Genomic DNA, 13,204 nt, shown 5'->3' on the forward strand with positions numbered 1-13,204 from the left:
TCAAATTAGTTTTGTACCCAACAGCATGAAGTCTATCATGTAAATAACGTTCTGCTGTTCTAAACAGACTCATCTAATTGACAAGACATTATAATTTGGTGTTTGTGTTACATTTGTATCTTAATGTATTTATATCACATTACCACAGTTTTCTCCGTGTTCATGTAATGTAAATATCATTCATTTGTTCATAATACAATCGTGTAATATACCATTGTCGTTACGTCGTTTTACCTAAACATTTATGCAGATAGCGTAAAAAGGCTCTCAAAATTTTAACGGCAAACACAAGTCTATTTCATTTATTTGCCATTAATCATTGGTAGGGATATTGCAGTTTTTTAAAAGCATATAAAACTAGTCAAAGTTGTAGTTTTTATCAGAAATTTGTATCAAAAAAATTTGTTACATCAAGAAAACGCTATAACAAAAATAGTTATTAATAGTTAATTGTGGTTATACTCGTAGTTTATGTATGAAATCAGAAGTATTAATGCATGCATGTTTCTTTAACAAGTTACATTGTTTCAAATTCGCATTGTATCGTTTATAAACATTTTTAAAGAACATGTAACTTTCATATTACATTAAGTTCATAAGGTTTGCATGAAGAATAAACAGTGTAACAATCCATTTGTTTTATCGTCTGAAACACGCCTGTAAGACTGATAGGCAACTTCACTTATCGAAATAAATCAATTCTAGTTGAGATAAACTGTACATCTCTTAACAGTCATTTGTGTTTTTATTTCTGGCAATATGTTTCGAGCCAACAGTTTATATAGATATCTTCATTTGTGTTATTTGTATATAAGAATAATCTTTAAGAATTCAATGATCAATAATAATTCATGTACTTGTTTTTAGTTTAATGCCTAAATGTAAGCATTTCATAAGTGCCCTCTATAGTTACATTTTGTAAGAGCCTGCATTCTTGTGTAAACTCCGTACCATCTTTTTATCTTTATTTCCACATTTTAAAGTTACCTTTCGCTCATATTTTTATCTTTTAAAACAACGAACGTTACTAATACATGCACAGTAAAATATATAATTGAAAACAAGTGTTTCAAAATTTAAAGTTGTTTTGACTTCTACCTGTGCATACACCATTTGCACTTAGAAGGTCATTATATCACTTTAATGATTCATCATTTGTTGTTCAACATTTCGTTATATGTATTATCAGTATAAGTGAAGTACAAATATTGTTAAATCTGTATTTCGTACCTTTAATATTTTTTACCAAACAGAGACTTTGCAGAACAAAGTCATATTGTAGGTCTATTTATGTGACGTAAAGGCAAATAAGGCGGTGAGTCATCTAATTGCTTATACCATTCGAAATGAATGATGAAATGTAGCACTGTATGTTTAGCGTCCTTCATTATAAAAAGTGAACCAAATAATTACTTAATCCCTTTATTATAATTTATTGGCTGTTTAAAGACGTTTTTGTCATAAATAAAGCTGAAAAATTGATCATTATCAAAATAGACATATTTCAAATAATTTAGTTAGGAGTAGACATCATGATATTTAATGTAAAAAAACAACAGTTTTGTTGTTGTTGTTATTTCATTGTTCATCTCTTGTTACATAAGTATACGTCTTTGTGTTCAATGTCATTTGTAATCTTGGATAGATAACTTGCTTCGCTTACACACATTACGGATTTTTATCAATTTATCAGTTTATCAGTTTAATACACTTAATGTAAGCCTTGACATCGCTTGTTTTCAATGTAAAATGTTAATGTTATATTATGTTTAGTCGTAGTGGCACTACTAGCAAATTATTGTGAATCAATATTTAATATGTACTTTAGTAACCTGTACTCGTATATTAGCATATTATAGCATAATCTTAGCATATAAGTTAAGTGTTCAGTGATTTATTACTCCTTCGCTTATCATTTGTTTGATGCCCTTAGTTTTGTTAGATTTTGTTAGATACTGTTAACGTCGTTCCATTTTTTGATCTTCTTATTTTTACTATTTTGAGAATTCATTTCTTGTTTACCTAGCACATATTGGCTTATCTGTATATAGGTGTATATTCTCGGTATAAACTTAATTCAAATATTTGTTTAATATGTATATTTGAACATTAAAGTGAAATGAAAATCAGACAGTTCAATTAAAGAACAAAGTCGCAATCAATCTATTCTTGTGACGTAAAAGGAGAGGGATGATGTGACATCTAACGTTCATTATAATGTGTATTGTGTATTCAAATAAAAGGTTGCACTGCATATATAACTTCCTTTATCATCAAAATTCACAATCATAACCCTGTCATAATTGCTAAAAAAATAAACAAGTAAGCACAACTGATTACATAATCATGATTAAAACTTATTCGAATGTAATTCAAATAAAAGGAATACTTGTTAAAAGTGGGCAAAATCATGTGGGAATGTGTAATGTGTATACGTTTATCACTTATATCATCTGTATTGATTTAAGTTTACATAAAACAGGTGTTAAAACAAAATTTTATCACTTTAAGAAATTGAACGTAATGGATTTTAATATATATTCGATTTAAGAATATACTATCCCTTTGAGGAATGCAAAGAATAGATGTTACTGTATATTATTTTATGTTCATAGACAAATAAAATCATTGTATCTTACACAATTGTTATTCTTTGCATGAAATATGCTCGGTTGTTTGTGTCTCGCACCAATCCAACTCATGCTGGGTAAACAAAATTTCAAAACATCAAACTTTGGATGCAAAACACAACAGAAATAAAAATAATCTTAAAGTGTGATGGTATGTGTTCTCTCCTGCCCTCCATTGGTGCTTTTCTGATTGAGCTTTGTCCCTGTTAATCTTTTTTTGTACTGTAAAATAAAACCAATGATTGTGTTGCAACAGATGCGAGTTTCAGTTATATTAATTCTTTTATGAAATATGGTCGAATTTTTGTGTCTCTCGCCAATCCAACTCATTCTAGGTAAACAAAATTTCACAACATCAAACTTGGAATGCAAAGCACAACAAAAATAAAATAATATTAAAGTGTTTAAACTATCCAAAAATCATATTATATGTATGACTGAAATTGCTTCATCTTTATCCCGCACAATGGGCTATTAATGCATTTTTAACATGTGTATTTTTTTAGAATCGGGTGTCAAAGCCTGTAGTAGATAATAGTATAATTCTGTTTTAGCACTTTGTCATTGGGTCGTTTAATTTGAATGCGTATCTTTTTTTATTCTTTAAATTCGTTATGACGTAGATTTAAATTAAAACCTTGACTGATAAAAAAGTTAAAACGGTTACATAAACATTCGAAATGGAGACTACTGCGTGTGCTTACATGCAAATATTAAAATTACCAATATTGTTTGAAGACAAATAAAAACACTTTTTTTCAAGTGCAAATAGATAGCATTGTCCTTGATATTGTTCAGTTGTTGAGACTATAACCTTTAAGTGAATGTTACAAGCACGAACACGTAAATGTATGCGAACTCGATAATTGCAATGATGTTGATAACTATGATTATAACGATTTTCATTATTAAAGTCATTATTTCTATCAATGTTCATTCAATATATTTTAATGCAATTATTATTATTATTATTATTATTATAATTATTGTTATTATTATCATTATAATTATTATTATTATTATTAAAATCTCATCAGTATCATCATTATTTTGGTGGTGGTGGTAATATTGCTGGTTTTGTTGTTTACGATTATTAACATGAGTGTCAGTCGAATTACAACAGAAAATATCCAACAATTACATTATTTCTTGTTCTTTTTTTTGATTTTTGTGTGTTTTTGTTTTGTTTTTTTGTTATTTTTTTTGTGGGGGTTGTTTTTGTTTTTTGTTCTATATTTAAAAGTATAATGCAGAAAAAAAAAAACAAAACAAGGGAAATGTTTAGCTTCTTTCAAGGAGATACTTACCTTTATCTAGTAGTTTTATTTAAACCTTTAACTTATGGTGAAACAGTTGTTGCTTTTATTTATAATGTAAAAGCTACGTTTTTGAACTAACATACATTCTTTTTGAACTCCTGACTATTGAAATGAAAATTATAGCATAATTATAATAAAGGCTATTTCATTTGTTATTGTCCAAATGTCCAGGCAAATATTTCTTAATACACAGACTATTATAAAGAACATGGTTAAATCAATCATGGCGAGTTAAATGAAGAACACTTTAAGCATGTCAAGACAAAGTATATAATACATTCTAGTCATAAATCGCGAAATTGTGTAGAAAGAGCAACATTAAAGATTTCTGGAAAAGGCTCAATTTTGCCATGTTTAGTAAAAAGCATTTTTCAGTTTTGAACTTTAGTTTTTTTTTTATATTAAGTACATCAGAAATTTCTAAAGTGCACATTGTCTTGAAATTCACGTTTGAGTAAGACACCCTGATAGCGATAAATCCCTCGTTTAATCAGTAGACTGTCATTGAGATGTTCTGTGTTAAAAACATTTTTTTGTTTCAATCAACATGGTGATCGGGATAAAATATAAGTAGTGCTCTTAAAAGATTACTTTGCAAAGGGGGATATTTTTTGTCCTACATTATCAATATGAAAAATCTTGACGTACCTATGTTATTTTTGTTTTATAAAGTAGGTTTAGATTGAATCGCACGTTGAAAAGAGTGACATATGAATTACACTTTATTAAATTGTTCCACAGTTCTTTTTACACCCATGCACATCCGATTTTAAATGATGTAATAAGACAAAAAAGGCTATTTTCATGTAAATGTATGCTGGAAATGCATTTATGCATTTGTGAAATAACTTCCACGCTACACCTTTTATAAAGAACGATTGTATGATAATGTGTGTTTTATAAAGGTTTATATTTGGACATTTCATTTTCTCTATTCTTTCTGTCTGTCTTTTTTTCCTCTGTTCCCTCTACAATTGTTTTCTTTCTTGTTTCTTTTGATTTGCTTGTATTAGTTTGTGTTCCATTTTTTCTACCATCCCAAATAAGCTGGTAGCAGTTCCTTCTGGAATGAAAACTGCTTTGTGATAGATAGCCTGCTTTTTTGAACTTCTCTGAGCAAATTAACTTTACCATGTCCCTTTACCTTGGGTAAATTGGGTATAATGGAGACTTATAAATTAATATGTAGGTTATAAAGTATTTCATTCGAATAATAATCACATTAGTGTGCACATTGTATACTGAACTTCACGTATAGGCAACTATTTCATAATGGGCCCCCGTATGCTTTGACTTTACGTATTGACGTTTATCTAGCCATTAAGCAATTATATCTTTATTGTTTAATATCAATTTCCACTTTACGGATCATTCATCAATTTTGTGCAACGGTACTAATTGTTTATCTGAATTAAAGGCTCTCATGTGTGATAAATGCGGTAATTGCAGTTGTATTTTATTTCATATCAAGCTACTTAATATTTCATTGTGTGTGCTTATAGTTATTATTATTATCATTGTATTCATTTATTCATTTTCTTTATTCATTTATCATTTGTTCGAGTTTTGTTTTGTTACAAGTTTTTGTTTGCACACATACAGATGATTAATGCATGACATCTATTTTACTCGATACTTAATTTCTACTTGAATTATCTTATTTGCTTGCCGATACGTTGATAAATACAAATTCTTTAAATGAGGAACTTGTACGTGAACTATTTCCCTCTCACAGGTGTCAGTGTCGAGGATTTTGCAAATTTAGACATGATGCGGAAATATTTAATGATAACGAAGCTATTTATTTGATTATATTTATATTATTGATAAAGGTATTTAAGTGAAACACTTGTCATGATATGGTAAAAAGAATCCTCTTGTTTTTATTTTTACATATTCTTATATTTCATTATTATATCAAAAGTTATTAGATTAAAGACTAGGGCGATGTAACGTGCGAAATAAATAGCAATATTGTGATTGGCTGACATGGCGTTTTACTTTTGGTCGATTTATGAACCATCAAAATTGTATAGCAACTGTCAAGTTGTTCTTAGTAGTCAGTATCAAATTTATTTTTCAATTCAATTTCAAATCTATCTTGAAAAGGTAATCAAAGTTATTTTGTACTTTTTTTTCTTTTGAAGTTTCTCAACTGTAAAAATGTCATAAATTATACTAAAGTTCAAAAGAAATATCATTACGGAGATCAGAACTCTGGCGGCGAAATTCATAAATACGTTATTCATATCCACTGCAACGCGTTCGAAAGAAAATATTTGGGTATTAGCTTAATCCCAGGTTTCGATTTGGTAATTGTTTAGATAGCTAGCAAACTTTAGATAATGTTGATGTATTGAGTTCGGGTCGAAAGCTGAGTAGGGCTCTCCAAAAAAGGGAGATATTAGGTTTTATCTTTTTCAATTTAAAAGTGTGTGACCGCTAATTGTCAAGTGTCACGTTTCAAACAGAGAAACTATTTACGTTTAACATAACCTTTCACCTCAGCCTAGGACTCCAGTAGCAAACGATGGTTTAGAAACCAATCAACATCTAAATGTTTACTTTATACATCCAGATTAAAAAAAAAATGTATTTAAAAGTAAAATGTTATCAAGTGAACAAAGAAAGCTATTTACACATTGCAAACGGCACAGATCATCTACGAACATAACCAAAAAGGCGCCATAATATGCAAAAATAGTGCGTTCATCATGCAGTAGAAATATGGTGATAAATAGTGAAATACTGCAAACAAGTCTAACATATAAATTATTTCTTCAATTGCGTTTTTTTTTGTTTTTTGTTTTGTTTTTTTTTTTTGTTTTTTTTTTTTTACTTTTCTTAAAATCTTTTTACAATTTTCTTGAGGTTGATTTATTATGAAATTCTTTTCTCATCTGAGGACATGTAGCGTCTCAACTTAATGTATAGCACGCTTTGAGTGGTATATTATGTCAAATAATGTCATATTCAGTTCTACTTCCTTAAGGAAAGAACTTCTGACTTATGTTTGCCTTTTCTATAAAACATATAAAAACATCAATCGTTTCTCAGGCAAAATATGTCTAATTGCAGGGCGGAAAAGAATATATATTATAAATCTCAGCATGCTCCAATCAGGCGTTAACACTCTGTGGTGAAAGGCAGAAATATCATGATAAATTGAACTCATTTTTTCAACTTCCTTTTCTACTCAATTTATTTTTATTTTATAAAAAATCTGATACATACAATCACAATCAAGGAACATATTAATTATTTTCCTCTGTCTGTTTAATGCTTTATATCGTGCATTGGTTTTTCAAAAAAAAACATCCGATACGGAAAATTGATTGGAAATTTTGAGAACTTTATTATGGGAACTTTTCACGTGCGGTACTGCGAGTAATGCAAAACAAAATGCGAAGAAATATAATAATCGTCATCGTTAAAAAAAACTATATAATCTTCAATGGTAACTGTAATATTGTTTTTGATGTTGCCTTTATCATTATTATCATTATCATAATCACCATCACCATCCCCACAATTACTTTGGAAAATCTACAAAATATCAACATTTCAATAATTAAATCATTGCGATGAACAAATTTAAATACATAAGTGCAATACATAAACACTATGTATCTGAATGGTTTATTTCAAGTTTACTTTATCAATAACTGCTCAAATATCACACGTAAAGCCTTGGTACGGTTTCATACGTCAATAAAATAAGTTTGATATCGCTTGGGGGATTTAAATTATTATTATTTAGTGTCATTATTATTTTATTTGTATTATTATTCTTATTAGTTTATTCTTAGAAGTAGTATGAGCGTTATTATAATAACTATTTCATTATCATCATATCATTATTATTACTAATAGATTGATAAGATTGATAATTGTTTCGGTTGTCGTTTTCATTATTTCTATTATTTATTATTATTATTATTATTATCATTAATATTATGATCATTATCATAATTATTATTATTATTATTATAATTATCATACAGATAAACAATTGTTAACGTTATGATATTTATTTATGTATTTATTTATTAGTTTTTTATTTATTTAGATATTTATCATATCAGATATACAGCACAATTATTATCTAACGTATTTATTGTTGTTTGTGTTACTCTAGTTTTGCTTTTATAAAAGCAAACAATTATGACTACACACATCACCTCAACTATAATGTAACGTAAATATCTTATACATCATAATCCACTTATATCTCCTTGTTTGGGTGTTTATCTTTTAAAATCGTTTTGTCTAAACAATCTGTGTTTAATTTGGAACGCAAAGAATGAGTTTGGTATTTAAATGTTTATCGATAACAGATATAGAAAAGGCGAGTCAACAAAAATGTGTCATTGAAGAGATAATATCTCGGCAGGGGGTACTGCCAGCTAGGATAACCTCTCGTATCAAATGAATATCTGTATTGATAAAGCGTGCATCACTGTGTTGCGTTTCTACGAGATGAAATCCGTTAATACCTTTTCAAATTTAAGGACCATCTTTTCTTTATAGATTGATTGCTATGTAAATATTAAGATAACGATATAAAGGAGCTACTGTGTACTATCTTTAATACAATATACAAAGATATTTGGGTTGTCAATAAGGATAAGTGCGTGATAACACATCAGCGTATGTCATATTGTTAGTTCATTTAAGTGCTTAAACTAAACAGAGAAAGGGAAGTAACTCAAATTACGCTAGTTAACTTTAGACAAGTGTTTAAATTAATACACAAATTTAATAAGTTCAATTAATCAAAACGCTTTTCTTAGGTTTAATCACTTAACTTTTTTGTTTGTTTGTTGTTGTTTTTTTTTTTTTCTTCAGAATATTTTAATTATACACATAAAATAAGGTGATATAAAACGTGATAGTCCATAGCCACAATTATCGGTATATCATTCGGAAAACATCGTTTATTATCCTTGATTACTTTAAATGAAACGAAATTTGCACTTGACCGCAGAAGTAAACGAATTCAGAAAATAATTATATGAATGAAAAAAAAATCAAATAAGAAGTTGTAAACATAATCACCCATGCATTTGTAAATCAATCATATTCCTTCCTTACATAACCTATGACCAATGAAATAGATGGACGGTTATAATAAATATATTCAGATTTTAATACATACTGTCCAATTGTTTCTCTGTGCAATTGACTTATAAAGTATCATTATCAAATTATTGCAATAAATTTCTTTTTCTTTTTCACAATCAACGTAGAAACGATTCTTTTTTTGATAAATGAAAACATATTGAAACATACTGTCTACAGAAATAAATATCATGCCTTAGATTACCTTTTACTTAACGTATTATTATTTTTGTTTTTCTAATGTAGATTTTTAGATTTCTTCTTTTTTTCACATTCAACGAAGAAACGATTTTATTTTGATAAATGAAAAAAATACTTGTTTAACTTGACGTAATATTCTTTTTGTTTTTTTCTTATGTAACCGTTGTTTATTCTGACAATCATGACGATCTGAGATATGTTTGTAAAAGTGTTGTTTTTTTAAATTTATATTTGTTTTACAGTTTCGAAAAATAAAATAAATTAAAACAAAACATATAAAAATCGAAGGGAGATAATCCTTTATAAAATATACCTTTAAATATTCTGATGAAACTACTGTAGACTTTATTTGTATCTAACATTGATACGTCGTTTTGACATTTTTGTCGATGTGTCGAAGTAAAAAGCAAGAACGATTTTTTTTCCGATATTTAATTTTATAAGTCTATATAACCTTGAGTTATTTCGATGACTACAATTTACCATTTCTAAGTCAAAGCTCTCCGATTATCTTAAACCTTTGATCTTAAGATATTCTACGCATTTTTTCTCGCCGCGATGATGGATGCCTCAACAAAACTAACATAAATTATGAATAAAATATTTATAACATAACTGTTTGATCACGAAACCCGCAATGAAGCTAATATGGATTATGATCAAAATATTTATTTGATAATTTTTTTGGACCATGAAAGCATAAACAAAGCTAATATGGATTATAATTAATATAATAATCAGATTATTGATGGACCACGAAAGCATAAATAAAGCTTATATTAATTATGATTAAAATAGTTATTGGATAGTTGTTGGATCACGAAAGCATAATTATATTAACAAAACTTATATAGATTATAATTAATATATTTATCAGATAATTCATTGGAACACGAAAGTATTATAAAAGCTTGTATGGATTAAAATTAATATAGTCAATAATAACCAGTACCGTTGGCCTAGTGGTTAAGGCGTCCGCCTTAATCGGGATATCGAAGGTTCCAGCCCCACGCGGAGTGTTAATTGAAAGATGAATGTTTCTCGTGGGACTCGTTTCGAAATGGCCGCGAGGTAGTTAAAAGTATGGTTACCGATTTCTATCCGCCTGGCGCCTGTCAAAGTGGAAGGGGTTGGGAGGTACATGGTATTCAAGCAAAAGGTATCTCATAAGTCAGAAATGGCTGGCCCTTCCAGTAGGGGTGACACTATAATAAACAAGACCTGTACCTTTTTTAGTAATCAAATAATTGTTGGACCACGAAAGCATAAACAAAACTTATATGGATTATTTTAAATATATATTATCAGATAATTGTTTGACTATGAAAACATAAACAAAGCTTATATGGTTTATAATTAATAAATTAATTAGATAATTGCTTGACCATGAACGCGTTAAAATAGTTTTTTTAATGGATTCTTATTTATATATTTATCAGATAACTGTTGACCTTTGAAATCTTAAACAAAGCTTATATTGATTATAATTAGTATACTTAATAGACAATTGCTGGACTATGAAGCATGAATAAAGCTAATACGGGTTATAATTAATATATCAATCAGATAATTGTTTGACCACAAACTCATTAACAAAGCTTATATTGATTTTATTTGAAATAGTTATTAGATAATAAAAGAACCACAAAAGCCTTAACATAGCTAATATGGATTATGATTAAATATTTAATTAATATGAATTATTATCAAATGAAATGTTTAGAGGAACTCCACTGGGGTCCAAAGGCCTAAAAACAAATCACCTGGGATACTTAAAACAGAACGATATGAGAAATGTTATCAAGTAATATACAACAAAATTTAATTGAAAATTGTGTTACTCTTTTTGCCATTCTTAGAGTTGAGTGAAAAGCGTTGCGACTCGTGCCTTATATATGAATATATTTTACAATTAATTTAAAAATCATTGTTCTTGAAAAACGGAATGACCGAATGTGATGAAATTTTGGACAGAAAAAAATATGCCAAGTACTGTTAGCCAAAACCCCTCATTGGAGTCCCTTTAACCGAAATTATAGTACTACAACGAATTCAACAACAAAATCTGCATTATGATTAAACGTTTTATCCGATATTAACAGGTCAATTTATCCGATAATTACAGGTCAATTTATCCGATAATTACAGGACCACGAAAGCATGACTGTGAACATTCGGCCGAGTAATCCCTTGCATCACAGAATGTTGCGTTACAGATTATGTCTAAGCCTTCGTCATTTGTTAGATACTCAAAGTCCGTGAAGACAAAACTTGTTTCATGCGTTGACTGGGATATAATGTGTGTACTACTGTCGACCTCGCAACTGTAACGATAAAATAAAAACATTTTAAAAATGAATATAATTATATGTTTACAACGCATTTGATTTTCTGTTATTCTCGTGGAAACATTAATGAAATAGACAAATGATTAAAAATGATGACAGGTGTACAAATTATATGAAATCACATATTATACATGAAAAAGAATAGCTCGTATATATTCTCGTTTAAACTTCCAAAACACATAGACAAATGAGTAGAAAATGATGACAAGTGTACAAATTATGTAAAGTCATCTATTATTGATGAAATAGATTAGCTTTTTCATGTATGTAACATATTTTCTATTAATCTTTTACTAAATGGTAGAAAATTGGTAATAAAAAGAGTAAATTTTATCAGAGTTTGCATTTAATATTTCAAGTCGCACGTTGATGTTAGATATTTGGCATCTGGATATCGTAGATGTTTTGAATGATATACATCTTGGAATGATAAAGGTTAATTACAGAAATGACTTAAACACTTAAAAAAGGAATCTCTATTACCTATAACAGATGATGTTTTATTGGTTTTTTCTCAAAAATTTAACTAGCAGTATTTTAATGACCATTAGTATACATAATATGATTACAAAGAGGGTTTTAAAAACGTAACACTACTATTGGTGCTTAAACGCATATTTTTCAAATATGAAACTTGAATCGATTTCAAGTTTGGCGAATTTTGAAAGGTTTATGTTACTTATTTAGAGGCATGTCGCTTTAAATACTTTTAAAGGAAGACATGAAATATAGCAGTTACCCATTGCTTATTAATATGATATCTTTATCGTTTGTTGCATTGGCGTTTGGTTTTGTGAAGCACGTATGAAGTCGCATCTTTGTATTCCAATCGGGAATATTTGTAGACACCTTCACATACACGTCATCCCCAACATGTATGTTACTGCCCTCTGGAATAATGGGGTTATGAAAACCCCTGTCACTATAAAGCTGCACGGTGACATTGTAATGTTTAACATAAGTTGAATGGTGCGTCTCGATGCCGTGATGTAAAATGTGACGTCCCTGTTCCACCTCTGATGACGTCACATTCCACAATGAACGTCCAAATGTGACGTCTAATAAGGAATGGTATCACAGGATAAAAAACATCACGTAAAGTAATTTGTTGCTGTAAATATGCGTTATACTTGAAGTCTAAAAATAAAAATAAAACACTGATTACACATCGAGTCTTGTTATATACGGAATGTAGCATATCTATAAGTGTATCTTCCTCCTAAAACATAGTAATGTTCAGAACTAGAGAAAAACTTAAAAACCTAGTTGGAAAAGATAGCTGACAATGTTTGTTTAACCACTATTTATTATATGTGGGAAAATAGCAATTAAGTAAGAATTAAATATAAAATCAAAACTATAGTTCAATTTTACAATGATGATCTTGATCGATATATCATTCACATTTGGACTGGTATAAAAGCAAATTAGCTTATCTGTAATAATTTAAATATTTTTATGTATTCTTGTAAATTTTATATCTAAGTTCCAAAATATATGAAGATATGTTTGTTAATTTCAGATATGGTGCGCTACAAATGTAAAAAATAATGGCAGAACATGTTTAGTATTGCAGCTATTTTAC

The 13,204-nt window shown here is 28.6% G+C and overlaps 1 protein-coding gene across 1 annotated transcript; it reads right to left on the reverse strand.

Annotated features, from left to right (window-relative positions):
* Window positions 1–10,583: 10,583 nt before the first annotated feature.
* Window positions 10,584–12,680, reverse strand: LOC132736800 (CUB and zona pellucida-like domain-containing protein 1). The gene is made up of 2 exons (XM_060724014.1): window positions 12,359–12,680; window positions 10,584–11,595 (listed from the first exon to the last, which is right to left on the reverse strand). The coding sequence occupies exons 1-2, from the start codon at window positions 12,433–12,435 to the stop codon at window positions 11,403–11,405; spliced, it is 270 nt and encodes an 89-aa protein (XP_060579997.1). The 5' UTR covers window positions 12,436–12,680; the 3' UTR covers window positions 10,584–11,402.
* Between the last annotated feature and the right edge of the window lie 524 nt (window positions 12,681–13,204).

This window comes from Ruditapes philippinarum, unplaced genomic scaffold (genome assembly GCF_026571515.1).
Source record: "Ruditapes philippinarum isolate M1 unplaced genomic scaffold, ASM2657151v2 ctg5662_1_1_1_1, whole genome shotgun sequence".
NCBI classification, from domain to species: domain Eukaryota; kingdom Metazoa; phylum Mollusca; class Bivalvia; order Venerida; family Veneridae; genus Ruditapes; species Ruditapes philippinarum.

What these genes read in the sequence shown, in the direction of transcription:
- LOC132736800 (XM_060724014.1), bottom strand. Translation starts at nt 12,435, where the DNA reads ATGCGACTTCATACGTGCTTCACAAAACCAAACGCCAATGCAACAAAC. An exon ending in ATCATATTAATAAGCAATGG is followed by an intron (nt 11,596 to 12,358) that starts GTAACTGCTATA and finishes TTATCGTTACAG; the next exon opens with TTGCGAGGTCGACAGTAGTA.